Source organism: Eucalyptus grandis, chromosome 10 (assembly GCF_016545825.1).
Source record: "Eucalyptus grandis isolate ANBG69807.140 chromosome 10, ASM1654582v1, whole genome shotgun sequence".
In the NCBI taxonomy this organism is placed as follows: domain Eukaryota; kingdom Viridiplantae; phylum Streptophyta; class Magnoliopsida; order Myrtales; family Myrtaceae; genus Eucalyptus; species Eucalyptus grandis.
The window spans coordinates 17898659-17925087 of NC_052621.1; the positions used below are offsets into that span (position 1 = coordinate 17898659).

The 26429-nt window shown below is 40.1% G+C and overlaps 2 protein-coding genes across 2 annotated transcripts; one reads left to right on the top strand and one right to left on the bottom strand.

The window, feature by feature from the left end:
• The first annotated feature begins 999 nt into the window (after positions 1-999).
• On the top strand, positions 1000-3295 carry LOC104422093 (uncharacterized protein DDB_G0275933). The gene is made up of 3 exons (XM_010034323.3): positions 1000-1188; positions 1574-1721; positions 2782-3295. The coding sequence occupies exons 1-3, from the start codon at positions 1134-1136 to the stop codon at positions 2858-2860; spliced, it is 282 nt and encodes a 93-aa protein (XP_010032625.1). The 5' UTR covers positions 1000-1133; the 3' UTR covers positions 2861-3295.
• Positions 3296-16379: 13084 nt separating this feature from the next.
• On the bottom strand, positions 16380-25280 carry LOC120288731 (mucin-7-like). The gene is made up of 3 exons (XM_039302856.1): positions 25177-25280; positions 20350-21880; positions 16380-17054 (listed from the first exon to the last, which is right to left on the bottom strand). The coding sequence occupies exons 1-2, from the start codon at positions 25278-25280 to the stop codon at positions 20980-20982; spliced, it is 1005 nt and encodes a 334-aa protein (XP_039158790.1). The 3' UTR covers positions 16380-17054; positions 20350-20979.
• Positions 25281-26429: the final 1149 nt, after the last annotated feature.

The following is a 26429-nucleotide window of genomic DNA, read 5'->3' on the forward strand; positions in this document are numbered from 1 at the left end:
AAAAATGATTACTTTTATTGCTTATAAAAATAAATAAATAAATAAAATTTCTGTCTACAAAAATATCTAAGTATAAATTACTGTCAATAATGAAAATATATTTTAATGACTAATTATTTTAAGAGATATGAGCAATCGTATTTAGAGAAATTGAAACAAATGGAGCCTTGGTTTTGTCGAGGGAACTGATTCAACATCTCACAAAACATCTGCACGGAATCTGCATTTGATGTGCCAGGAAGTCAATTCGTGCCTTAATTTATGGGGGTAATTGTTAATTTTGAAAGAGACTTTAATTATGGTTTAATCATAAATTCATCATTTTTTTAACGAAAAATGAGTGATTTGAAAAATATTTGCATAAAAATGATCGTTTATATCTTTCACAAAAATGAATGAATGATTGGACAAAATTATTAGCAATAATGAGAATATTTTCTATTGATTAATTTTTTAAGTGATACAAATGATTATCCTTTAGAAAAAAATACTTTGAATCATTCACGCTAAGGATAACTTAAAATTTCCACTGCAATAAAATATTTGAGAATTTAATTATTAATAAGATTAATACTACAAAAAAATTATAAATTAGTGTAATTGTGATGAATTTACCAAAAACTGATTTTTTATAATAAAAAGTCCTAAATTAGTACACCATGAAAAATTTATCCTTCATTAATTTTTGTTAAATTTATCATCAAGTGTATATTAACTTGAAATTTTACTCTCATTGTGATTTTTTTTTTTTTGTATTATTAATTCAATTAAATGGAAACTAATAGTGAGTAAACTTACCATGAATATATCGGTCCAAGGTTTTATACGGTAAAAAAATTAGATTCAAGTGAATTTGTCATAAGTATACCAATTTTTGATTTTTCATGGTATTAACCGTTATTAATAATGTTAACTAACGTCCCAATGTTAAAGCTAGCACAAGAAACGACGGCGTAGACGGAGAGCAGGAAAGGAGGCCCGTTTGGTTAAAATCGAAGGAACGCAAAACCCCAGGCCCTCGCAGTCTCGCTTCTTCTACCTCCGCGCACCTTTCCCTACGGCGAAGTTTTGAATCCGACAGACGTTGCTCCTCCTCCTTCGATTTCCAAGAAGAAGACCCTTCTCGTCTCTCGATGGGTTACGTTCAGGAGGCGCGCGAGAACCACGTCAAGAAGAAAGTCGAGGAAGGTTCTCCCCTTGATCCCACTCCCCCATTTGTTTTAATTTCTCTTTACGATAAGGAAGGTTGGGATTTTGATGGCGATGATTTGAACTCAATCGGGTCACCGGTGATCGCTTCTGATAGCTAAACCAAAGCGCGGTTTTGGGTAGTGCGCAGGCGGCTTCGCCGTTCTTTCGGGTGTGCTGTAGCCGTAGATTAGTCTGATTAATGCTTTTATTTTCTTTCGGTTTTCTTTTTTATGTAATGGATCAATGGGGAAGAGAGGGAGATTTTAAGGTTCTCTGTAGACAATTCGAGTTCTACATGTGTGTTATGTTGTTTGCATTTTTTTTTTTTTCGAATTTCTTCGGCTGGCTAAAGCGCGTCGCGGCGTTCCTCTTTTGCGTCCAGCTTTACGCAGCAAGATGAAGCAGAAGGCTCTGAAAGAGTGCGATTATTATGCTTCGAAGTATGCGGAATGCGCCGTGGGAAGAACCTTTTCTGTGGTCTGGCAGTGCCGCAAGCAAGCGAAAGAATTGAATGATTGCCTTCATCACTAGTAAGTTCTCTTCAGTAAACCCTTTTCTGTTTCGCTGTGAGACTTTGTACCAAACGTGGTTTGCACAACTTTTTTGGGATCGCTTAGCAAGGTTTGGTTTGATGGTGGTGGTTTAATGTATCAGGAATGATAATGAATTTGGCCCATTTACTATTTAATACTCGAGCATGTTCAACTACTCTGGATATACCGGTTACTAACACTACCCCCTTTATATATTTTACGATTTGTTTATGTTAAACTGAAAATGTGGTTGGAATAAGACAATCTTGGGCATATCATTGAGTCACTGATTTCGTTTGATGCAAGGGGTTTAGAATCTTTTAATTTGTCTGTGATATGTTGTTTAAACACTAGTGGAAGTATGGATTTCATTTGCTCGGAATGTGGCATTGTGAAGTCCCGGTCGTTTCTATCCTATAGTGGCAATGATGGTATGAATGGGAGGAAAGTGGTTATACTAATATGATTCCCCCGAAAGTCTTGTCTTATGTGGTAGAGTTGTGGGATGCAGTGTGCACGATGCATAGGCGATGCACAGGCGAAGAGCCATCTCACGTGCTGGGGAAAGCTTTCTTCCTAATGCAATGTGGGATGTCAATTTAGAAATATGCTCATATACATCAATGCAAGATAAACTTCCAAGGTTTGATTTTACTATTCTAGATAGTGAAACTTACTTTGGAACATTACATGAGATCTACATCATCAGGTCAAGGTAGAGTTTATTGAAGCTGAGTCAATTGGAGTGACATCGCTTATTTTCCTTAAAGTGCTGAGAAGTCAGGAGAACTTGATGTTGAGTTCATTGACAATAGTACAAAAGTAACATAATGAAATGAACTTGGAGCTGGAAGATAAGATTGAGAAGTTTCATTTCAGGGCTTTTCAATATTAGATGAGGACACAAGACTGCCACAGAGAGAATTCTTCTAGCAGTTGCTGTCCACTGAATTTCAAGGAAACATCTTTAATGGCTTAATCTGTGCAGAAATACATGTTAATGTTAAAAATGGATATTCCCCCAATATCTGACACTTCTCTGTGGGTTCTTTGGCAGCACAAATGATGCTGTCTTGGAAGAGATGAAAAGAGAGTATGCACTAAACCAAGAAGGGAAAGGCCCAGCCAAGCCTTAAGTGACACACAGATCTCGCCTTCGGTCTGCTCGTGTAAATGGGAATCAAGCAGTTGTATACTCATGCCATCTTCAGATGAACTTTTGGGTTTCCATTGGAAGATTTTTCACAGGCACATGTTGTCCAGATTTTGGCGCATTAGAGCATCCTGTTGCAGCTTACCTGACCTATGGAACTGAGAGAGTGTGTCCAAACCAGTTTTAGCCTCACTCTTTAATCAGGTGAAACCTGAAAATAATTATTGCCCTCGATCGTACTTTGTATCATGAGGACTTGTGTTTTCTTTTGTCTTTCCCTGCTTCGCTTCTATTACCTTTGAGGCTGAGTTGCTGCTGCACAGAACAGGATCTACCATTCACTGAGTGATGTACTGCGTAGGGCTATGTACCGATTTTTGGCTAAATAATCATTGATAAATCTGCATGATTGTGTTAATATTCAGTGGAAGGTACAAATCCTTCACTGTCTTAGATTCAATGTCAAACAAAGAGCTTTCACTTAGTGCAGAGTTTGAGCTTTCATCTCTTTATGAATCCATCTTGAGTCTATTTGGAAACTGAAAACCTTTGCAAATTCCAAACTTTGGTATATGAGGGCATTAAACGTCCTCTTACAAGCCAATGAAGACGCTTCTGCAGCTGATTCTTAGGCGGACTTGCAGTTTTCAAACAGTAATATTCATCAAAGAGGTGTGAATTTTTTAAAGAAATTGGACTGTAATGACATCGATGGGATCTGCAAAATGAGTCTAAACATTTGGAGGATTAAGTACAGATTTAGCTCTCTAAGTTTAGGCATTTGTGCGATTTGATCTTCTATTTTTAATGTTGTGCAATTAAGTCCTCTGAACTTTTTTGATTTGTGTGATCAAGTGTATTGTTTACTTGTTGTAAGTAATGCTTTCACATTACGATTTCCTTTTCTCTTGTTTTTCCTATTTGCTTTGTGCTCATTTGGAAGCAGATTAGCATCACCTGTTATTTGTGTCGCATAAACAATGTCACGTCATTGATTAATTGATGGTTTAGTCGAAGTGGTTGACCGAAGGATTTGATTGCACAATTCAAAAAGTTAAAGGATTTGATTGTACAAAATAGAACTTGAAGGACCCATATTGCACAAATGTAGAAAGTTAGAGGACTTGATTTAACGAAATAAAAATTAGAGGATCAAATCGCATAGATGCTGAAACTTAAGGACCATAATATGCACTTTGCCCAACATTTCTACTATGAATTACCTATGGCCGTGCGCGGTCCGTGTTGGGCCGAGGCAAATTATGTATTTATGTCCGGGTCTGGTTTCTATTTTCTATTATTTTATTAAATCTAATATAGAGGAAACAATCAAGTCCCTTTTTACTAACGGCTCGGCCCTGCCCGGCAAAGGCCATGTAGGCCTTGCTGGGACCATGCCGGTGCGCTGGTCATTCCTAATCCGGACATTTGTTTAGCACGATACAGGGTGTTACGCCCTTCCCAGTATGATTTACTGTTGTTCTGAAGAAGCTTTTCTGTTGCTAGCAATGTCACAGCCAAAATTCCCTTCCATCTTGTGTAACTGAGAAAACTGGTAATGAGTAACATCTTGAGCATGTTCTCTTTGAAAACTCAGGCACACGATGCATAAATCTGGCTGTCAAACACAAAAAAAAGGTTTGAACTACAATTCGGGCCCAAGATGCATAAATCCGGCCGTCAAACACACAAAAAAAAAAAAGGTTTGAACTACATGGAGCATGTAATCTAGTGTCGTAGACATCAATGCCGGAACAGAGCATATGCTTCCTCTTTCTATGACTGAGAAGAGACTTCCTTGTCAATAGACGGGACATGAAAGACTCCGGTATGTGCACATTGGCGGCACAAATACACCATTTGAATGATCGTTATGAAAGCCCCCAGCTTCAGAGCTACTTTATTCTTCGGGTTTTGAGACGGCATGCTGTAAAGACCCGAAATGTCGGTTTGCCCTTTCCACTATGCTTGGTCGATATCATGCAAAAATCAACCAAAGAACAGTTTAATATATACGCACCAGGTTGTCATTCATTTTCTCGGAAGTTAACGAAGCCTTTGGAGTGTCCTGCTTGGCACCTTTTGTGTGAAAACAGATTTTAATAGACTCTGGCTATGCCAGCCACGCTAAGCGGAGAAAGGTCCATTTATGTCATAATCTTTAGGATTGGAGATGGGTTTCACTTAGTTGTATGAAAATCATTTGAAAAGTTTATTGATCTTCGCTCATCCAAGGAATTTGCCGGGCATCATCAGGATTGAGAAAAGATGGGACATCCCTTGACTGAACTATTTGCTCATTGCAGTTCAGTCCATCAACAAATGCAACCGGAGGAGGTGAGCAATCCTTCGACGCAGCAACAGTTTCGGCTCCAGCAGAATGTATGTTGCGATGGGGCGAGCGATCGAACAATAATATAGACAGAGAAGAATATAAATCGGACACCAGATTTACATGGTTAAGTCGTAAAGACCTACGTCCACTGGGAGAGCAACATCGAATTTTACTATAAATCAAGCGATACAAGGAGATTACATATTCAAGTCATTCAAACACTCTCTCGGTGTTTCTCAAATCCTAATTTAACCCCAAACCCAAGTGTTTATAAATAAACAAACTCACTTGGGGATAAACTCACGGCACAAAATTATCATGCATTTAAGCTTGAACGAAAACGCTCTACGTACGTCAAATAAGAACAGCGTCTTCATGTACGTATCCTCTTTGTAGGGCTTCTGCAAGAGGTGCGGACGTCCGAAAAGCTTCTCTGACGTGCGGCTCCTCTCTACGTAGGGTTCTTTTACGTAGGTCTTCGTGCATGCCAAAAAAGGAAATACGTGTGTGCCCAAGAAAAGTCAAATTCTTGGGCCCACCTATTTTGTCTACGTGCAGGGACTTCTTCATTGGGCGTGGAGTGTGCATGTGTGTCCAAGGTCAAACTTTTGACCTTGGGCCCACCACTTTAACAAATCTTCACGAAGAGGGACTTCACGCGGCTTTCCTTTTATGTTTCGTTCATCCAACTCCATCAAGAAGACTAATTTGTATACCCATCTCCCTTTATTTCAAATTAATTTATTTTCAAAATTCAGCAATTCGCTTCGAGCTTAAACTCAAGACAATTTTTTAACAATCTCCACATTGGCTTGACGTTTAAGCCATAGTGCAATTGCTTTGTAAAAATTCAAATTCTACTAATACTTTCACATAGTCCTCAATGGGCTCAATCGCCACAGATATTATCCAAGTTCAAGCCTTGCTTGAACTTCGCCATACCCGAGGACCTCATCATACCAACTCCATATGCACCTTTAACTGCTTCGCAAGGATTTTCTGACACAACCTCCTCAACTGCAGATAAAGTAAAAACATTGTTACATCCATATCTATCAGGAGATCGAATACATACCTTGTCAATATCAGCAATTATAACAATCATTGGCTCTATAGGCTCCACCTCGCTATGAGCACCATCTGTGTCGATTACTTTGCTAGTACCTATACTCGCTACCTCATGAGTTTTTGGTTGTAACTCCACCTCAAGCTGAATATCGTCCAGATCCGTATTAACACTGTCATAAACACTCCTAGCTAGAAGTACTGAAAACTCATCAAGGATAACTTCTCTGCTGTTAACAGGTGAATTTATATCCGGGCACCACAACTGATCGCTCCACTCACCTTGTGGATAGCCATGGAATATGCACATTGCCCTCCAATCAAACTTACCATCACTCACTTAAAAATAACACGGGCAACCAAACATTCTAAAAATAGAATAACTAGCAACGTCACCTAACTACACTTCTTTAAGAGTTCGCCATTCAATAGCAGATGATGGGGATCTATTCATCAGGCAGTTCATCGTACTAAGCATATCAATTAGGATTCTCCTAGCAATACCTGCATCAGAGATAATTTTTCGGGCCATCTCTAGTAATGTTATTTTTGTCAATTATGCAAATTGTTGTGATTTACCGGCACTAGTGCGATGTTTCACTATGCCCTCTTTCATGCAGAATTTATTTGCTAGCTCCGAGTAGAACTCCATGCTATTATCAGTCCGCACATGCTTGATCGACTTACTAGTCTCCGTCTCGATCAAAGCTCTTGATTGCAAGATCTTGACACCAACATCAAACTTGTGCATCGGCATAAACCTCCAGGTCTTCTTCGAGCAGTCCATAGACTCTCGAATAGATGCATCCAACGTCTCTGGGGCGAAACCTGTCATTGTCTCACCTTGAAGTTTATACAGGCCATCGTACTTGATTCCTTTCATTATCACCAGGACACCTCGAACAATCTTCAGGACTCCACCTTTTGAAGAATACCTGCAACCAGCTATATTTAGGACACCCAAGGAAATTAAGTTCTTTTTCAATTCTGGAACATGCCTCACTCTAGTCAATGTCCTCACGATACCATCATGCATTCTGATTTTAACGTCACCAACACCCACAACATCGCACTCAGCGTTGTTCCCTAACCGGACTTTACCACTATCAGTGCACTGATAAGTGATAAATCAATTTCTATTTGGTGTGACATGAAAAGAACAACCAGAATCCATAATCCATCCATCAAACGATGAATCATTAGTGACAGACAAGACATAATCGGCAATATCTGCTACAACTGCAACATTATCTACAGAATCAACCATAATTTCATCACCCTTCTCATTCCTCAACTTAAGGCAATCCTTCTAAGATAACCTCTCTTGCCACAGCTCCAACAGACAACATTAGCAGTCCTAGATTGACTACGTCTGTTCATATTAGTACTACTATTACCCACACGTGTTACAGATCTTCCTCTATTTTCACCGACTAAAGCAGTAGATACAGATTCGCCAGAATCTCTTCTACGAATATCTTCGCTCAGAATCAAATTTCGAACCCCGTCAAACGTCAAATTTGTTGACCTAGAGGAATTACTAATAGCAGTAATAGTAGTATTCTAACTATTAGGCAATGAGGATAGCAGAATCAAAGCACGTACCTCATTTTCAAAATTAATTTCAACTGAACTCGATTGACTAACAATCACATTGAATTCATTGATATGATCTGCAACTGACACACCTTCGCTCATCTTCAAATTAAACAGGCGTCGCATCAAGCAGACTTTGTTGATCGCAGTGGGCTTCTCATACATATCTGACAGGGCTTGCATCAAATCAGCAGTGGTTTTCTCCTTCAAGATGTTAAACGCGATGTTACGAGCCAACGTCAGCCAAATAACACCCAAAGCTCGTCTATCTAGCAAATCCCAATCAGCTTGCTTCATCGTCTCTGGTTTCTCCCAATCAGCTTGCTTCATTGTCTCTGGTTTCTCCCAATCAGCTTGCTTCATCGTCTCTGGTTTCTCCCTAGATAAAGGCAATTGCAGATTCATCTGGTAAAGATAATCTTCAATTTGCATCTTCCAAAAACTAAAATCCTTCCCATCAAATCTGTTTGTAAGAAGGCAAAAGTGAAGGAAGAATGGATGAAGTCCAGAGAGGAAAAATGGAAATCGATGTGAGGAGATTTTACTGTATTATCACTAATGTATTTTGAATGTACAATTATGTAGAGATATAATACAAGCTCTATTTTGTATAAGGAAGTAAATGATTTGGACTATCAATCTAGATCTAGATATAATATTTAATTTACATATATATGAAGATCGTGATCAATCAAGATAATCATGATCAATTAAGATCAAAACGTATCGGGTAATCCGCATATCTTCCAACACTCCCTCTCAAGCCGGTGGCTTATAGATGTCCAAGACGCCTAGCTTGTTTAATAGATATGCATGTTGTCTCTGACATAGGGGCTTGGTGAACAAGTCTGCTAGTTGCTCCGTTGTCCCAATTCCTCTTGTCTCAATTACTCCTTCCTGGATCTTTTCCCATGTGAAGTGATAATCCACTTCTATATGCTTGGTTCTTTCATGCACTATAGGATTAGATGCAAGTTTAAGAGCCGCATCATTATCACAATATAACTTCGTGGGTCCTTGCACTTCTACTTTAAGATCCTTGAGCAATCCTCGTATCCAAACTACTTGACAAATGGCCTTGGCCATAGCTCGATATTCTGCTTCGACTGAGGACAGAGACACGGTGGCTTGTTTCTTGGTTTTACAAGATAGAAGAGATCCTCCCAATTTAATACAATATCCAGTGACAGATCTTCGACTAATCGAACATATTGCATAGTCTGCATCACAATATGCTGTCATCCTCATGTCACATTCCTTAGAAAGAAGTATCCTAAGCCCTAGACATTTCTTCAGATATTTTACGACCTTTAAAGCTGCATCCAAATGAGAACACTTCAACTAATGCATAAACTAGCTAAGTGTCTAAACCGCATATGAGATATAAGGTCTAGTCATTGTCAGGTATATAAGTTTCCCAACAAGTCTTTGATAGCCTGACGGATCACTAAGTAGGGGATCATCACTTCGAGATATTCCCTTATCATAATCTGCGGTGGTCAACTTAGTGTTTTGCTTTATAGGAATTACAACTGGCTTGCATCCTGACAGACCTGCTTCTGATATGATTTCTAGAATGAACTTCCGCTGACTAAGGGAAATTCCCTTGTCAGATCGGGCAACTTCGATTCCAAGGGAATATTTTGGTGCTCCTAAGTCTTTAATATGGAAGGTAGCATGCAAATATTCATTGAAATTCTCTATAGAGGCTCTATCATTTCCCATAACAAGTATGTCATCGACATAAATCATCAAATAGATAGATGACATACCTTTAGTTCTTGAGAACAAAGCATAATCGTGCTTGGATTGCTTGAAGCCTGCTGTTGTAAGAGCGTTGGCAAATTTAGCATACCATTGTCTGGACGCCTGTTTTAAGCCATAAATGGATTTATGGAGACGACACACCTTATTCTCCCCCTGTCTCCGTATGTCTTGAGGGATATCCATGTAGATCTCTTCATCTAGATCGCCGTGGAGAAAGGCATTATGGACATCCATTTGGTGTAAGTGTCAGTCATTAATGGTGGCAACAACTAAGAATGAACGGGCTGTAACATCTTTGGCAACTGGTGAGAACGTCTCGTGGTAGTCAAAACCTTCTCTTTGGGTGAACCCCTTAGCTACCAATCTTGCCTTGTACCGTTCAATGGAGCCATTAGCCCGATACTTGATCTTGTAAACCCATTTATATCCAATTGGTTTACGATGAGCTGGTAATGGAACAAGATCCCATGTATGATTATCAGTAAGTTCCTTCAATTCTGCCCTCATGACCTCTTGCCATTTTGGGTTACTGGAAGCTTCTTCATAACTAGACGGTTCCTTATCTTTGGACAAACGACTAATACAACATATATGCTCCTGAGACAATTTATCAAAGGAAACATATGAAGAGACTAGATACTGAATACCTGGAGAGTTGTGAGTACCACAGACATAATCTTTCATCCAGGTTGGTGGTCTTGTAGCTCATCCAGACCTCCTAGGATGCTCAGCTTCAGTGGTAGGCTATGATGTCTCTGGTAATGAAGTTGTTGTAGTGTCATCAACTTATGCATCAGCAGTGGGTTCCTCCAAGGTATCTCCCTAAATATGTTCTGAAGAATTTGAATTTCCATTAGAATCTTGTAGAGCTGGAACTGAAGGAAGAATAGGATTCCTTGGCTGTACTACTGGTATGTAGGAGAGATCCCGGTATGGTGCTTCATCATAGAGAAAATTATGATGGCTGGAAGCTATCTCTGGATCTCCATGTGAAGACTCCCTTTCAGAAAATGGAAAAATATTCTCATGGAAAATTACACCACGACTTACTATAAATTCTCCTGTGGAAATCTCAAGCACTCGATACCCTTTCTGGAGATTGGGATATCCCATAAAGACGCATCGCCGTGCACGTGGGCTCATTTTATCTCGAGGCCCCATGATTGCAGCATAGCAGAGACATCCGAAGATCCTAAGATGATTTAATTCCGGTTTCTTCCCAAATAGCAGCTCGAATGGTGTCCGCCCATTGAGAATCCGAGTAGGCATTCTATTAATAAGATAAGCTGCTGTGGTGACACAATCACCCCAATATGTTTCCGGAATTGATGCTTGGAATTTCAAGGCATGAGCAACTTCCAGTAGATGGCAATGCTTTCTTTCAACTACTCCATTTTGTTGTGGTGAATAAATGTAGGAACTTTCGTGTTGAATACCATGAGAATTGAATAACAGGGAGCATTCATGACTGAAAAATTCTCTCCCGTTATCAGTACGAACCCGCTAAATGGATTTCCTGAATTGGTTCTTAGATAGCATAATGAAATTTTTCAGGTGAGAATAGACCTGATTTTTTGATTGCATTAGGAAGATCCATGTTGCCCGAGAATAGTCATCTACTATCGTAAGAAAATAACGAGAGCCATCATAATTGACTATATGATAAGGTCCCCAAATGTCCACATGAATTAGTGCAAATATTTGACTAGTCCGTGAGGTACTAGAAGAAAATGGTGTATGTGATTGCTTCGCAATGGGACATATAGGACATTCAGGATATGAAAATGAAGCACTGTCACCCAATCTCATATGCATAGTAAAATTTCTATCATTGGTAGTTGAATTACACAATGATTTCTTATTCAAGGGATTGCATGGAAAATTGAAATTACTTGGAAAACTCGTCCAGAAATAGAGTCATTCAGAAAGATTACCCAAGCCCATCAGTCTCCCAGTCGAAATGACCTAAAATAAACATGTGTCAGCGTTGAATATTACCCGGCATAAGTTCTCTTTGCAAACTTTAGACACAGATATGAGGTTAAATTGGAATTCTGGGACATATAGCACATTCTGGAGAATAATCTGAGAACTGAGATTCACTGTTCCTGTCACTTTGACATGAGTAACATTTCCATTGGGTAATTGTACGGAGACAGGAAAATTCAAGCTTTCATTTATATTTGAAAAAAAATCCCTTGTCGCATATAATATGGTCACTTGCCCCAGAGTCTATAATCCATGCCTTTATGGAAATGGAATTAATTAGGCAATGTGAAATACCTGAGAAGCTTCCCCCTTTGTTGGATATATCCATCTTCTGTAGTGTCTGCATGAGTTGTTGATACTGACCATATGAAATAGGCTAGTCAATTTTTGGACCAGTTGGTCCAGTGACCTGATAAGTTGTGGAAATTTTTTTCTCCTTTTCTTCCGGCTTCCCGTGTAATTTCCAGCAATTGTCAATGGTATGGTTAGTACGCTTGCAATAATCACAAAAAAAATTTACCCTTTCCTTTAAATTTTTTTGCGAAATTTTTTGATGACGTGGTGAAGATTTGGCCGTTCGCTCCTTTGATCGCGATCTGCTGTCCACCGTCCGATCCAGGCGCAATTTCGATTCCTTGATGACCGTCGGATCTTCGCGAGTAATCTGGGCCACTCGATCCTTGCATGTAATCCTAGCCATTCGTCCCGTCCCTTTTAAGCCCGCGTGAATCGATCTCGCTGAACCCTAAGGGGCTCTTCTTTTCCTTTTCACAAGCTAGGGTTAGGGTTCTCCCTTCACCGCGGGCAGCTAGAGCGATGCTCTCACTGTTCTTCGTGATTGTGAGTCGCTGACTCTCCTCCTACATCGCCAATCGGAAAATATGCCCGATCGGTGGCATGGGATCCATGGCAAGGATCTGTAATCGAAATGTGAGGCACGATTCGTTTAAAATCAGCAGGAATCACGTGACTTTTTCTCTCTCTTTGATCCTTTTATACTGCTTGAGGGTAGATTCTGGCCCTTCAAGCTTTTCTTCTACTGCTTTGAGTTGATTCCAGAGAGACGATAGACTGTTGAAGCAGGCCGTGACCGTCGAGTTTCCCTGTTTGAGTTTGCTGATTTCCTACATGAGATTAAAAACTTTTGCTCGATTCATTTTATCGTACATTTCTCGTATGTTTTCCCACATGGTTTTGGCATCCTCTATGGGTGGAAGCCCAACCGCAACTTATGGGGATATGCAATTCCCGATCCACGTTCGGACGAGTTGATTGCACTTCCGCCAATGTCGGGCTAGGCATTCATTGGAGGGGATTGGAATTGTTCCATCGAGAAATCCGTCTGTCTTTTGTCACCAGTGCCTGCCGGAGCTCCTGTGACCACTTTGAATAGGTCTTTGGTCCAGTTAGTTGCTGGTTTATCAGTTGAAGCTTCGGTCCGTCGGCGGTGGAGACAAACAGAGGATCACCTATTTTTGGTCGCTCGATGAACGCCACCGCTGGAACGGGTAGAAAACCGGGTGCGAAATTCAAATAGGGATTCGTCCCTTGACTTGATTCGCTCAACCCAACTGGATAGCCTGCATTGACATATCCCGGGTAGGGATTATGCCCCGTACCCGATTTGCTCGAACTGCCTGTCTGCTCCATCGCGATGGTTGGGCTTCCTCCATTCGTGGCTGGCAGGCCTCCATTGTGATTTTGGTGGCCCACGAAAAAAGGCGATGAGGAACTTGGGCTTGGCCTAAAATAGAGTGGATATGGAATCCACTGGTATGGTTGACTCGTCGTGGGTTGCCCCAATTGGAATTGAGCTGCGTGGGCCGCCACTGCTGGGGTTGGGTTTGAGCTAATTGTTGGTCGGATACTAGTATTACTGCAGGGAGATTATGGATCTATGGAACTTGAGGACTACTTTCTTTGGTGGTCCTGTCGTTAGCAGCCAAACTGGAGTCTTGCGGAGAAGCCATAGTAAGTTAATTTAAATTTCTTCCTTCGAGAGTATGCCTAATGCCAAAAGATCAATCCTTTTGCAGGTTGAGAATTTTCTTCGGCAGTGGTTTGGAGCGGAAGCAAGTAAGAGATCAAGGTGCTCGATACCATGTAAGAAGGAAAAAGTGAAGGAAGAATGGACAAAGTCCAGAGAGGAAAAATGGAAATCGATGTGAGGAGATTTTACTGTATTATCACTAATGTATTCTGAATGTACAATTCTGTAGAGATATAATACAAGCTCTATTTTGTATAAGGAAGTAAATGATCTGGACTATCAATCTAGATCTAGATCAAATATTTAATTTGCATATACATGAAGATCATGATCAATCAAGATAATCATGATCAATTAAGATCAAACCGTATCGGGCAATCCGCATATCTTCCAACACTGTCGATTCTCACTTTTACTTATTCTGTCGCCATCGATTTGCTTCAACTTAGTCAAGCCTAACTCTGATACCACTTGTTGTAATGGGGCGAGCGATCGAACAATAATATAGACAGAGAAGAAAATAAATCGGACACCAGATTTACGTTGTTCAGTCGTAAAGACCTACGTTCACGGGGAGAGCAGTAGCGAATTTCACTATAGATCAAGCGATACAAGGAGATTACACACTCAAGTCACTCAAACGCTCTTTCGGTGTTTCCCAAACCATAATTTAACCCTAAACCCAGGTGTTTATAAATAAACAATTTACTCGGAGATAAACTCACGGCACAACATTACCATGCATTCAAGCTCGAACGAAAATGCTCTACGTACGTCAAATAAGAACAGCGTCTTCATGTACGTATCCTCTTCGTAGGGCTTCTGCAAGCGGCGTGGACGTTCGAAAAGCTTCTCTGACGTGCGGCTCCTCTCTACGTAGGGTTCTTTTACGTAGGTCTTCGTGCATGCCGAAAAAGGAAATGCTAGTGTGCCCAAGAAAAGTCAAATTCTTGACTTGGGCCCACCTATTTTGTCTACGTTCAGGGACTTCTTCATTGGGCGTCGAGTGTGCGCGTGTGTGCCCAAGGTCAAACTTTTGACCTTGGGCCCACCACTTTAACAAATCTTCACGCAGGGGGACTCTACGCGGCTTTCCTTTTCTGTTTCGTTCGTCCAACTCCATCAAGAAGACTAATTTGTATACCCATCTCCCTTTATTTCAAATTAATTTATTTTTAAAATTCAGCAATTCGCTTCGAGCTTAAACTCAAGACAATTTTTTAACAATGTACAAACCAGTCCGATTAATCTGATGCAGGCTGTACAATTCCAACCTCAAAATTAGTAGACGATGCCACTTCACGCGATGCTGCAATCTAATCCACAGCATCTGGTCAGTCGTAGACAAATTCCACAAGCGAACCAAAGTTTTGGGGCTCAGTCGACTCTATACTCAGGGCAACTGATTCCCGTGAGCTCTCAGATTCCAGCCGATTTCCAGCCATTGCATCTTGTCCCAGGCTTTACTACAGCGCCGATGAATGCTCTGGCTCAATCCTTTCATACTGCTGGTTTAGACTATCCTCAAGTGCCATTTCATCTGCATAACGTGCCTCCGATGCCTTAAGGGATAATAGTTCAATTGCTACCATCTTTTCCACCATCTCCTTGGACAACAGGGTTGTTTGACTGCATGGATGACCCTTTAATTGGTACAGTCGCCTTTGCTTTTCCTGGGCAAGTTTATACTAAAATGGACGAGTAACACACGGAGAATCTCCAAATATTTCTTGCGTGTTTGCAGTGGTTGTGGCCTGTTGCTTTCCCTGCGTAATATTCAGCCAGATAGCGAAGATTGTTGACCGAGGGAGCACATCTTAGTAAGGATGCTTTTACTGACTTTTCAATTCTTGATTTTACTAGTGTAGCAGATAACGGAGATTGGAAAATTCAATGTCCTTTCAACATTCTGAGGGAGAGAGCAATCGGAATGAGATATTTTATGCACTTCAGCATATGAGAAGAAAGGGTCTCATTGAACTAATGCGGTTGAGAATGATGTTTGCTTTGCAGCATGTGGAACGAGCGGGCTACTGTACGGTGGGATCCAGTTTCTCATCGGTTGCCCATGCTTGTTGTCCTGCACTTGCCGAACCAAGCTCCAGAACCAATTCAACCTCATCGAGTCCCCTGTTCCTGACTGGATCACTCACTTCTTTTGCGAATGCTGTGCTCTTTCTGAGGGATACAGAGAGCTTAAGGACAGAGGACTTGACCCTTCCATAGGCAAAACTGATGTCGACTATAGCCATTTGAGCTCCAAACGAGCACTTAATAAGCCAACTTATTGCAAATATGGCACTAAAATACTGTCGTTATGGTGCCTCCAATGCAGCAGCATGCCATGAGAGCTTGACGAGGAACATCACATCGGATCCATCAGTGACTCAGATCATCCTCTTATGTAGTCACCAATGAGTCCAAGAAAGCGAATGCCAATGGAACTATGAAGTTTCAATTTGCAGATATGAATAACAAATTTCTTTCTAAAAGTTTCCATCGATTTGAGGAACAAATTGAAATAAAATTGTCGAAGAATATCTTACAATAGTCCAACAACTGATTTGCTTCTGTGCTGCATGTTGTTGCATCTGGAAACATTACTTTCTTTTCCACCAGTTAGACCGTTTCAGACTCATATCTAGGATCATGGCACTGTGCACAATTCTGTGACATCCATCAAATCCATAACATCAGCTGTTTTCAGCGGCATGATTTTTTTGAGGTGCTCGGTTCACTAGTCGTTTCTTTGGATTAAGCTTTCCAAACTATGTGCTTTCTTAATTCAACCAATGGAAATTACACCGAGAAAGAAGGCTCCCATCTAGATGTGAGAGGATGACCACTGTGAGGTGATCGCAGCCACCACAAGAGATACGCGATGTGAGATGGATGGCCTCTCGTCGACTGCAATACGGTGGTTGCCATCTCTCTCTTGCACACGCACGCGGCTCTCAGCCTATTTGGCACCATATTAACTGGATAAGAGCCACGTGAGCCAATGAAATTAATGTAACACATGTACGCTGATTGTCCAGCTACTATTTCAACGTGCTCCTCAGCACTATGTATAGAGCTTTTCAACCGGAAGGCCGACTGCAAACACATTTTACAAAAAAAATTGTCACCTTGTCTGGTTTCTCAAGTACTCATTTTGGGGATTGGCTTACGTCATAGATAGTATCATAGTATGTCTCCTTCCGATGGAATAGGTTCATACCCAATCCAACGAGGGCAAGGAGTATTGCTCAAGTGAGAGGGATTGGACAAGGTACTGCTCTTGGCGGACTTTTAAGATAGCAAATGGTGCAGGGAAATGCTGCGACAATGCAGAATGTGCAGTATCAGGTTGCTATGAAGCCTCCAATGAATTAGCAACCCAAGAGAGCTTGATGAGGAACATTCCATCGGACTATCAGTGTCTTCATTCGTTGTCTAATTTAATTACCAATGAATCAGAAATAATAGACATAGGGAGTTTCAATTTGCAAATATGATGCGGAAGTATTTGACTTAACTCCATCAACAAATCAGCACCTTTGATTTTCATTCAAGTCAAAGCAGAGTTTGTTCATAATGTGCTTCAATGGGTCAAGAATGATGTTATCGATATCGATTAGGAGACTATCAACCAGGTTACCTATTAGGGAGTCACCATTCTTCCCTTCAAATTATCGACTCACCATATTAGTTGCTGATTTCGAAGTTAATTAACAACATATCGATGGGAGGCTATATGGGGAGATTTCCATGGATATTTATTATATCCTAAGAGACTGCTAACATGTAAATCCGATTGGTACAAACTCACAATTTTTTTTTATAACGTAAAATTTCTTTTAATTTTCTAATTTTTTTAAAGATTTTCTTTTTTCCTCTCTTCACCGGCTGGCAGCAAAGGACAATTAAGAAGAAATATAAATAAAAATAAAAATAAAATGACTTATTTCTAGAAATTTCTTTCGGAAACAAGAAACTATTTTTTTCTTACTTATTATTTATGTTACAAATACATTCCCCGGCTACTTTCTATTCTAGAGAATAAAAAAATTAGTTAACATTACTAAATGAATTTCTATTTATTCTTATTTTTTTTGTTGACAAAAGAACGAAAGAACAACAAATTAGCTAGTTGCCATGTAGGACCTTATTTGCAAGGACCCGACGGTCTCACTACTGACCTAACCTTTCCACGCAATGAAACTTTCCATGAAAAACACACCAAAAGAGTCCGCGGCGGCCTTACTACTTACCTAGCCTTTCTACGCAATGAAACTTTCTACTGACCTGATTTTTCCTCGCAATTAAACTTTCTACTGACCTGATTTTTCCACGCAATTAAACTTTCCATGAAAAACACACCAAAAAACACACCAAAAGTGTCCCCGGCGGTCTTACTATTGACCTTTCTACGCAATGAAACTTTCCATGAAAAGCACACCAAAAGAGTACGAGTCCCATTGGCTGTTTTTTTATGATAGGTAAAGGGCTCTACTCATTGCGTATATTGTAGCCACGACTTTGGTCTTTCACTAAATTAAAAAATTTTTTTTATCAATTCAATCCTATATTTGTTGTATGGATTTCAATGAAATTCTAAAATTTTCAATTTTACCAAAATAATCTCAAACATTTTCGTGGAATTTTAGTATAATCTTTCTAACCAACTTTTGCCTGAAAATGCTAATGTGGCGGGCCAATTATCGTTATCTGTCCTACGTGCCATGGCCAAAGAGTTTACATGGACAAATTTATTCAAAAGGACTTCATTTTGAGTAGTAACTTTAGAGAATTATTATTTACTTTCTTTTTTCTTTCTTTCCTTTTCCATCCTACCGTTCATGTTCTTCTTTGGGTGCTAATCCAATGCCCCCATCCCATGGCTACAGCATTTACAAGAGCCGGTGGAGTTTTTTCTGTTCTTCATCTTCGTTTTCAGTAAAGATAGATGATTGATTTGTCAATACTACTAGTAATAAACAGTCATTGATGTTGTAATGGCTGGCTTTTGACTTAGTCAATATTGACTAATAAAGAAAAAAAAAATGGGCTCCCCCATTAAAGAAAAGGAGTACCCGTTCAAAAGAAGCAAATACAGGAAAAAAAAAAAAAAAGAAAAGAGAAAAGGAGAGAAACAAAGGTGAAAAAGTAGGAAGGGAAAGGAAAAGAAAGAAGAGTACATTCCACGGCGCCTCGTCAAATCATATTAACTTTATCTCGCAACGCCCAATTAATCTAATTAAAGAAATTTTCAAAATAGAGCCATAATTTTGGATCTTTGTGAATTTTAAGCCGGTAGGTAAAATCTGTGATTTGTTAAATTGAGAAATGTCGCGACCTAAATTTCAGGTGCACCACCTACGGTTTAGGTTAATGGATTGTTAAGTCTAGATTTAACTCGGGCTCTCCCAAACCCATACCAATTCGAAACTTAGGTTCAAGTTCTTAATATGCAAATGATGTTTATCATGAAGTCACCACTAATCTATTTTTGGTGGGTCGATTAGAAACCCAAGTAAAGTAATGGGAGAATTACTTCACTCCTATGAACTAGAGATTGTGAGTTCGGGGACTTGGTTACACTAGATTTCTCTAATACCCTTTCGGTACCATTCTTTTATTTTCAAAAATGTTTTTGCAGGTAGTTTTGGATTGATTTTAATTTAACTTCCTAACATGTGAGGTGTTCATGCGGGTGCGCAAACCACCAATTTAACACCCAAGAAAACGATGAATAAATTGCAGGACTTACTTCATAGCAACGAAAGCATCTGCAGTGTTAGATCGGAATTTACATCAACAGTCCTAGATATGATTTCTAATTAACACGCAATTTCTTTTTTTTTTGTTTTCACTTATTTAACAAAAATCATGCAATATGCAATGCATGCTACTAATCTAACATGGAATAATATGACATGATAATATGGCCTAATGCGATGTTTTTGCGTTTTCTTAATAAGCATGCAATATATCCTAGAGAATAAAATTAATTCTAAGACAATTCTTTTTGGTATTTTTCATGAAATTCGAAATGAAAATTGTCCAATAATTAAAGGTGCAATCTAAATTAACCAAATGGCCTAATTTTAATGACGAGCAATTTCTAATTAAATGAACCTAGCGATAATTATTAAATGACGTGCATTTCATGAACCTAATTCTACATGACATGCGCATGATTTTTTTAATGAAAATTCGTAATTAAAATTGCTAAAATATAAAAAATCTAACTACAGCTAGACATTATCTATTTTAAGTTAGGATTAGACTAATCTAACTCCTATCTCAACTTAGAAAATTATCTCATCATGCAATTTAATTCAAAAGATTTTATCTAACCTAGATGCCATCTAAACATGCATTTTTAAAAAAGCTATCTATTTTATCATGTAATTTTATCTAGGAAAATCAATTCTAATCTACATGAAATGCAAATGCAATTTTTTTGTATTTTTGAAATAAATAAAGCAATTAAAAAACACAAAATCCTCCATGGTTGTTTCGCTAATAAAATCAATAAATTGATCTTAAGCCTTAAAGATCAAGATATCAATTTTATTCCCGCGTGATTAATTATTCCATCTAAAGCCTTATAGGTGAAATAAAAAATCATTGTGCGGTTGCGAATTAGGTGATACGTCGGGGATTTCAATCATGCATCAAGAAATATTTCAAATAAAGAAAACAAAACAAAATAACTCTATCTAATTTGGTTCAAGAAAACTACCTAGTTTAGATTATTCCCGGCTGCAAAGGACTCACGAACGGCAGCGACTACACGGCTCACGGTGTGGGCGAACTTGCGGAGATGGAGCTCGCGGACATTGGCAGAGGACGCAAGCTGAAGTCAATGGCCAGGGTGACTTTCGTTTGGCCTCTACCAAAAACAACATATCCCACCAGGTGTTGCTCCACGTGTCTCTCTTCTCTTCACTGCTCAACTTTTTGAATTATGTTATCCCCTCGTGAATGCTCAACCTGCATGAAAAACATTTAAAAGAAACTGAAGAATCACCCTGCAGCTCGCGACAAAGGCAAGCTCGGACTGGAGGGGCAGCGTGGCAACAGATGCGGATTAAGTGCAACTCGGCTGGTCATGCGGCGAGGGTATCAATACTTAGGAAAGGCTTCTCACGTCTTTCTCCAAAAGACAAGGGATAACCTGCAACACAAAATTCACGAGGAAGGAAAGTCCTCGTTGAAAGCCTAGCTGCCAGACTTCACCAGTCAATGTGAATGTCCTGCAAAGAAAGAGAAAGTGGTCTTTTTGTTCCTTTTTTATTTGCTCTTTATGTGCCCCCTTTTCTCTACGTCGGTGGATTTCAGAAGAACGGTGATTCGCCGGTACTACAACTTCTCAGTTTAGAATGGTCAGGCTCAAGCTTGGACAGCAGCTCGCCGTTATTGCTGGGGATTTCACGGATGGCTTGTAGAGCTGGAACTTGACGTCAAGGCAGAGCAGGCGGGTGGCGTTGCCGGTGTAGGACACGGGCAACGGCGGAGGCAGGAGCTGTGACGGGCGAGCAGAGGCACGGCTATGGGTGCAGGCGTTGGGCGAAGGTGCTGCAGGTGTCGCGGACTGAGAGGCAGCGGCGCGGGCAGCAGCAGCGACGGCGTTCAGGTGGGCTGCTGCAACGGTTGCTGCGGTGGTGGCGACGAGCAGAGGTGGCTGCTGGTTGCAGGTGTCCGGGACGGTGCTGCTAGCGCTCGGGCGAAGACGGTGGTGCGCTCGGAGCTCGCTGGAAGGAGATGCTGGCGCCGGGCAGAGATGCGGCGATGCAGCAGCAGCGGACGGGTTGCAGGTCACGGATGTGGCGCGGTGAGGCTGATTGCTTGTTGCACGGCGAGGGCGCGGGATCGCAGCGGTGGCGGACAGACGGAAGCACAGGCAAACGGCGGCGTCTGGAACTCGAGGACGGCGGCGCGGGCTCGCGGCTGAGGCGGTGCGACTGACGGGTGGAGATGGCACAGCGAGCAGGTGTCGCAGGAGGTTGCGGGCGCAGTGGACGACGCGGGCTTGCGGGTGAGGCGGAGCAGATGCGGTGACCAGCAGGTGAAGGTGCAGCAGGGCGATAGCTCGGCTGCTGCGGGGCGGCGTTGGGCGCTGGGTCACCGGCGACTCGCGGGTAGGCGCGCGGCGGCACGCAAGGCGGCAGCGAGCAGCAGGGGTGCGGCGACCGGCTTGAGTTGCTGCTGCGGTGGCGGTGGCGCAGGCTTGCCGGTGAGGCGGTTGCGCGAACGGCGAGGCGAGCCGGCGGCTCGGGCGACAAGCGAAGATGCGAGGAAGATGAACAGTTCTTTTTATTTTTTCCTTTTTCTTTTCTTTCTCCCTTACGTCCACTCTCTCCTCTCTCGTCTTATCAGCAGATTTTCCTTTTCTGCTGCACTCTGAGTACCCCCTTTCTTTGTTTCTTTCTGACAAAAGTCTCTCTTAATCTATTCTTCTCTTTTTAACTGAAAGAGAAGCCCCTCCCGCGAACTTTTTTCGTTCTGCTCTCTCCCTGACTTCACCTTCGGTTTCTCTCTAACGAGGCTCTCTATCTCTCTTAATCTCTTCTTCTTCTTCTTTTTTCTCGTCCGTATGTCTCTCTGCGGGCCTTTTCATAGATTTTTCTTGTGCTCTCTGGCCTCCCTTCGCGTTTGCACTCCCAAGCCTTATTTATAGGCTCAGACTTCACCGCCTCATGTTGCCGACTTCAGTGTGAATTGAGAACAGCCGCAACTTTTTCTTCATGCCCACGTACAAGTTAGCAAGTTGAACTTTGCTTCCCTGTTTCTTGAAGACTCCACTAGCTGCTATAATATATTATAACGTGTGCCCCTTCTTTTGACTTTCTTCTCCAGCCGATTTGCTCTCCAGGAAGGAGAGATTTCCTTGCAACAACACACTATAAAACATTATAAAATTGTGACCCCTTTCTCTTGCGTATCTTCTCACGTCTTCCCCATTTTGTGCATGCATTAATGAGGGAGAGAAAAAGTGGACGCTCATGGATTCTTTTTTCTTTGCTTCATACTTGTGGCTACTTGTCCCTCCCTTCTATAGGATTGCCGCAACTTTTGACTTTTCTTGCTTGTTACTGCTTCTTTCTTCAGCAAATTTCTCGCTGCTTCACCAAGACTGATAACCCACACTTGATAGAGCATATTATATAATATATCATGGGCTCATTTTGCTTCGCCGAATTTGTGCATGGATGCGCATGCATTAATGAGGGAGAGACGATGGAAGAACTTCCTTCCTCATTTTTTTTTTCAGTCTTTTGTGTGTTCAGACTAGCGGAGAAAGACCATCCTTTTCGCGCATGTAATCGACCACGAGCCCCTGCTTCCTGTTGCCTTTTGGTACCGATGCAAATGCAACTACATGAAATGCAATTTTACTATTTTTTTTTTAGGGATTAAAGATTAATTCCTAAATTTTTTATGCAATTAATTACTAAATGATTAGTCAAAATTTAGGTGTCAACAAGAAATTATGGGGCATTAATAGTTTAGGGTATTGTAAAATTATAGGATTTTACATAACTCGATTCAAGCTTATAATTTGCCCGAAATGAATTTTCGAAATTATGCACGTGAGCTGTAACATTAGCAAATTTCCTAGTTTACTAATGATTATGGCCCATCTTTAGCTATCTTTAGAGTTGGCAAAGCTTAGGGAATCTAATTATCTCGAAAGGTCTTTCGCTTGACAGAAGATTTGCTAGAATCATGGTTCAAGGAAGAGATTTGTGGTGCAAAAAAATTATGACATGCAAGCTAGGCATAGCGGATAGTTTTGAAGAACTACTACAACAAGCCTTTCATTGTTGTGAAAAGGTCGATTGGTTGACGAACAAGCGTAGTTTAGAGTCATTAGTTAAAGTAGTGTTTTGTGTTGTCTTGACATCAATTCTCGTTTAATTGATAGAATTACTAAATTGTTGACTCAAATAGCTACATTATTTGGCTTTGAGCATTCCTAACTAAGTGGTGCTGATCTCTTTTATAGTTTTATAAAATCCATGTCTTAAAATAATAGTAATTTGATATTATATATGTGTGTTTGTGTGTGTGTATATAAATATATGTATGTATTGAACTAAGAAGAACATATTTGTTGCATAAAACTAGATCAAGTGTTAATTGATTTTTATAAGATGGTCTGATAAACTTTTCTTAAAAGGTCATGTGTATTATTTCGTAAATATACTTATAAGATAAATTTTGAAAAGATTAGAGAAATACTTTACAAAAAGGGATTTTGATTGATGAATTGAGTTGTGAAAGATTATATATTTTGGTTTATGATATAGAGGTTGGATAGGTTTCGTGGATTTTGGAGGTTTATATTATGAATTTGTGTTGATGCTCACCATCTCTGGAGGCCCACCTCAGGGGTTTGTAAGTATGTATACTAGTTTTAGGATATCTTTGTGAGTTGGCTACTAGCAATATAAGTAGAGACCTAGCCAAGGAGAGAATCTTAGTCGCCTTTATCATAAGGCATTGAGCGTGATGGACCATTGACGTATGATTTGATGAGATTGATTAGTGGACTGAACCATCAATACTTATTTTGATATTATTGATGAAATTGGTATTCTCTGTTACGAATATAGTTATGTTGAAGTAATATAGTTCATTTTCATCTTGTAAATTTGTTATATGTTGGATTTAGTGTAAATGAGTTACCTTTTTGTGTCCTAAACATTCATAGTGGATGCCCGATTTGTTTAAAAGAGATTTGTCCTACTCATTGGCCTATAGTTTGTTATTCCATTTATCTTACTTCTATTTTTAGGTTCTTTAGGTAGCCGTAAATAGGACAAGAGTGTTTACATTTTCAGGAGGATATTATGATAGTGGGATTTTTTTTATATGAGTTGTTTATGTCTGCATTGAACTCTTGAGTTTATTTGTTAGTTGGCGATATATATATGCTTTTTTACGGATTATGGAAACTCTAATCTTGTAACAAAATGACACTTTATCAAATATATGGATGTATATATTCCAATATCAAGTTGAGTTATAGTTACATTTGAAGCTTCATTAATTGGATGAAATGATGGCCGTGAGTTATAGTTACATTTGAAGCTACATTATTTGGATGAAATGACAGCCGTGTCATCCCCTATACCTGTTGGAGTTGGGTGTGTGACAAATGTTATAAGTTGAGATCGGTATTTTAGATCTTAATTGTGTGAAGTATGGAATTTTCCTTTCAATGTGCCTCTGCCACTGCTTCAATTTTCACATGAGGCCCCCCTTTATCTCTGCGCCACAACCACAGCTTGAATTGTTACAAAGAGCAACTCCCTCAATATGCCAAATTGTGGCAAAATCGGGTGGGAATTCGTTCGATTCTGATGAATCTTCACCATTTCCTTTGGTTTCTTGCGCCTCCATGCAGATTGGCACCGGCCGCAGCAAAATGGGCTTGGCCGGGATCACTGGGAATTTATGAGAGTGGTTCGCTTGTGGCCAGCTTCGGCACTATTCACCGGAAATTTCAGCATTATCGGGTTGATTATTGAGACGCGCTTGTTAGCACTGCCATTAGATCTACCGAACTAGAATGCTTTTTCGTAATCCATGGAGGAGCACCGGCAGCCACGCCACTAGCTCCGCTTTAACTCTAGAAAAATCAGCTTTCTTACGATGATTTACCATGTTTCCCAAAGAGATTCGGGATTAACAGTAGTACTTCAGCTTGACTTTAGAAAAATTAGCTTTCTTGCAACGATTTACCATGTTTCCTGAGAGGTTCAGGATGAGCAAAAGTGCGAAAGAAGAAAGAAAAGAACAAATCAGAAAATTCACAAAAAATATTTAAAATCTTGTTATTTCAATTCAATTTGTCCAAGTCATATGACTAATCGTGTTACTAAAGATGATTAGAGATGACTGGATTGGTATGTCAACATTTTCGGGTAAAATTAGCCGAAAAGAATATGTTGGAGTATATATAAAAAAAAATTAAACTGAAAAAGTCTAAGATTATATCAGAATTCGTTAATTTAGGACTAAATTGGTAATTTTCCCCCTCTGATCTAATCTTTCCTTCCCTCACTTTTTCCTTGCTCTTTCCTAAATCCCAATTATTAAAATAGGTTCATCTTCGAGAGTCTACTATCCGTGTGAACTTCTTTTAATGGATTCAATTGCGATCCTCTCAGACATTAAAGGGTAATATGAAGAACTGAAACCACCACTTCTTTTATTATTCATCTTCATCTCTGCTCGAAGCACTCATAGTCTCAGTCTAGGTTGCACCGACACGTGACATGGACACTCGACACGACACGACACGACACAACACGTCGACACATCATTTCTTAAAAATTGAAAATTTCGACACATTCGGACACATTGTATATTAAATAAATATTTTTATTTTTAATTAATTTGATTCAAATTTATAAATAAATAAATAATTAAAAAAAGAACCTACAATGAATTTATACTAATCATTCAACATACAGTACTTTTATTTTTCGAAATTACTTTTTAGTTTCATTTAATAATTTTTTGATTAAATAAAAAGTTCCCTTGGGGTCCCCGTACTTTTATTTTTGAAATTACTTTTTAATTTTATTTAATAATTTTTCCGATTAAATAAAAAGTCTCCTTGGGTCCCCCAACAGGCTATCCTTCCCCCCTCCCTCCAACAAGCCAAGTCCCTTTTTTATTCTTTGCTCTCGGTTCTCATCACAATTGTTCGCCGCCTCACCTCCAACCCTTCCTCCCTTGCAGCTGCAACCTCGTCGCCAATCCATCGCAGCATCACAGAGTGGCGGCTCTCGCCTGAGTCTCTGCTCT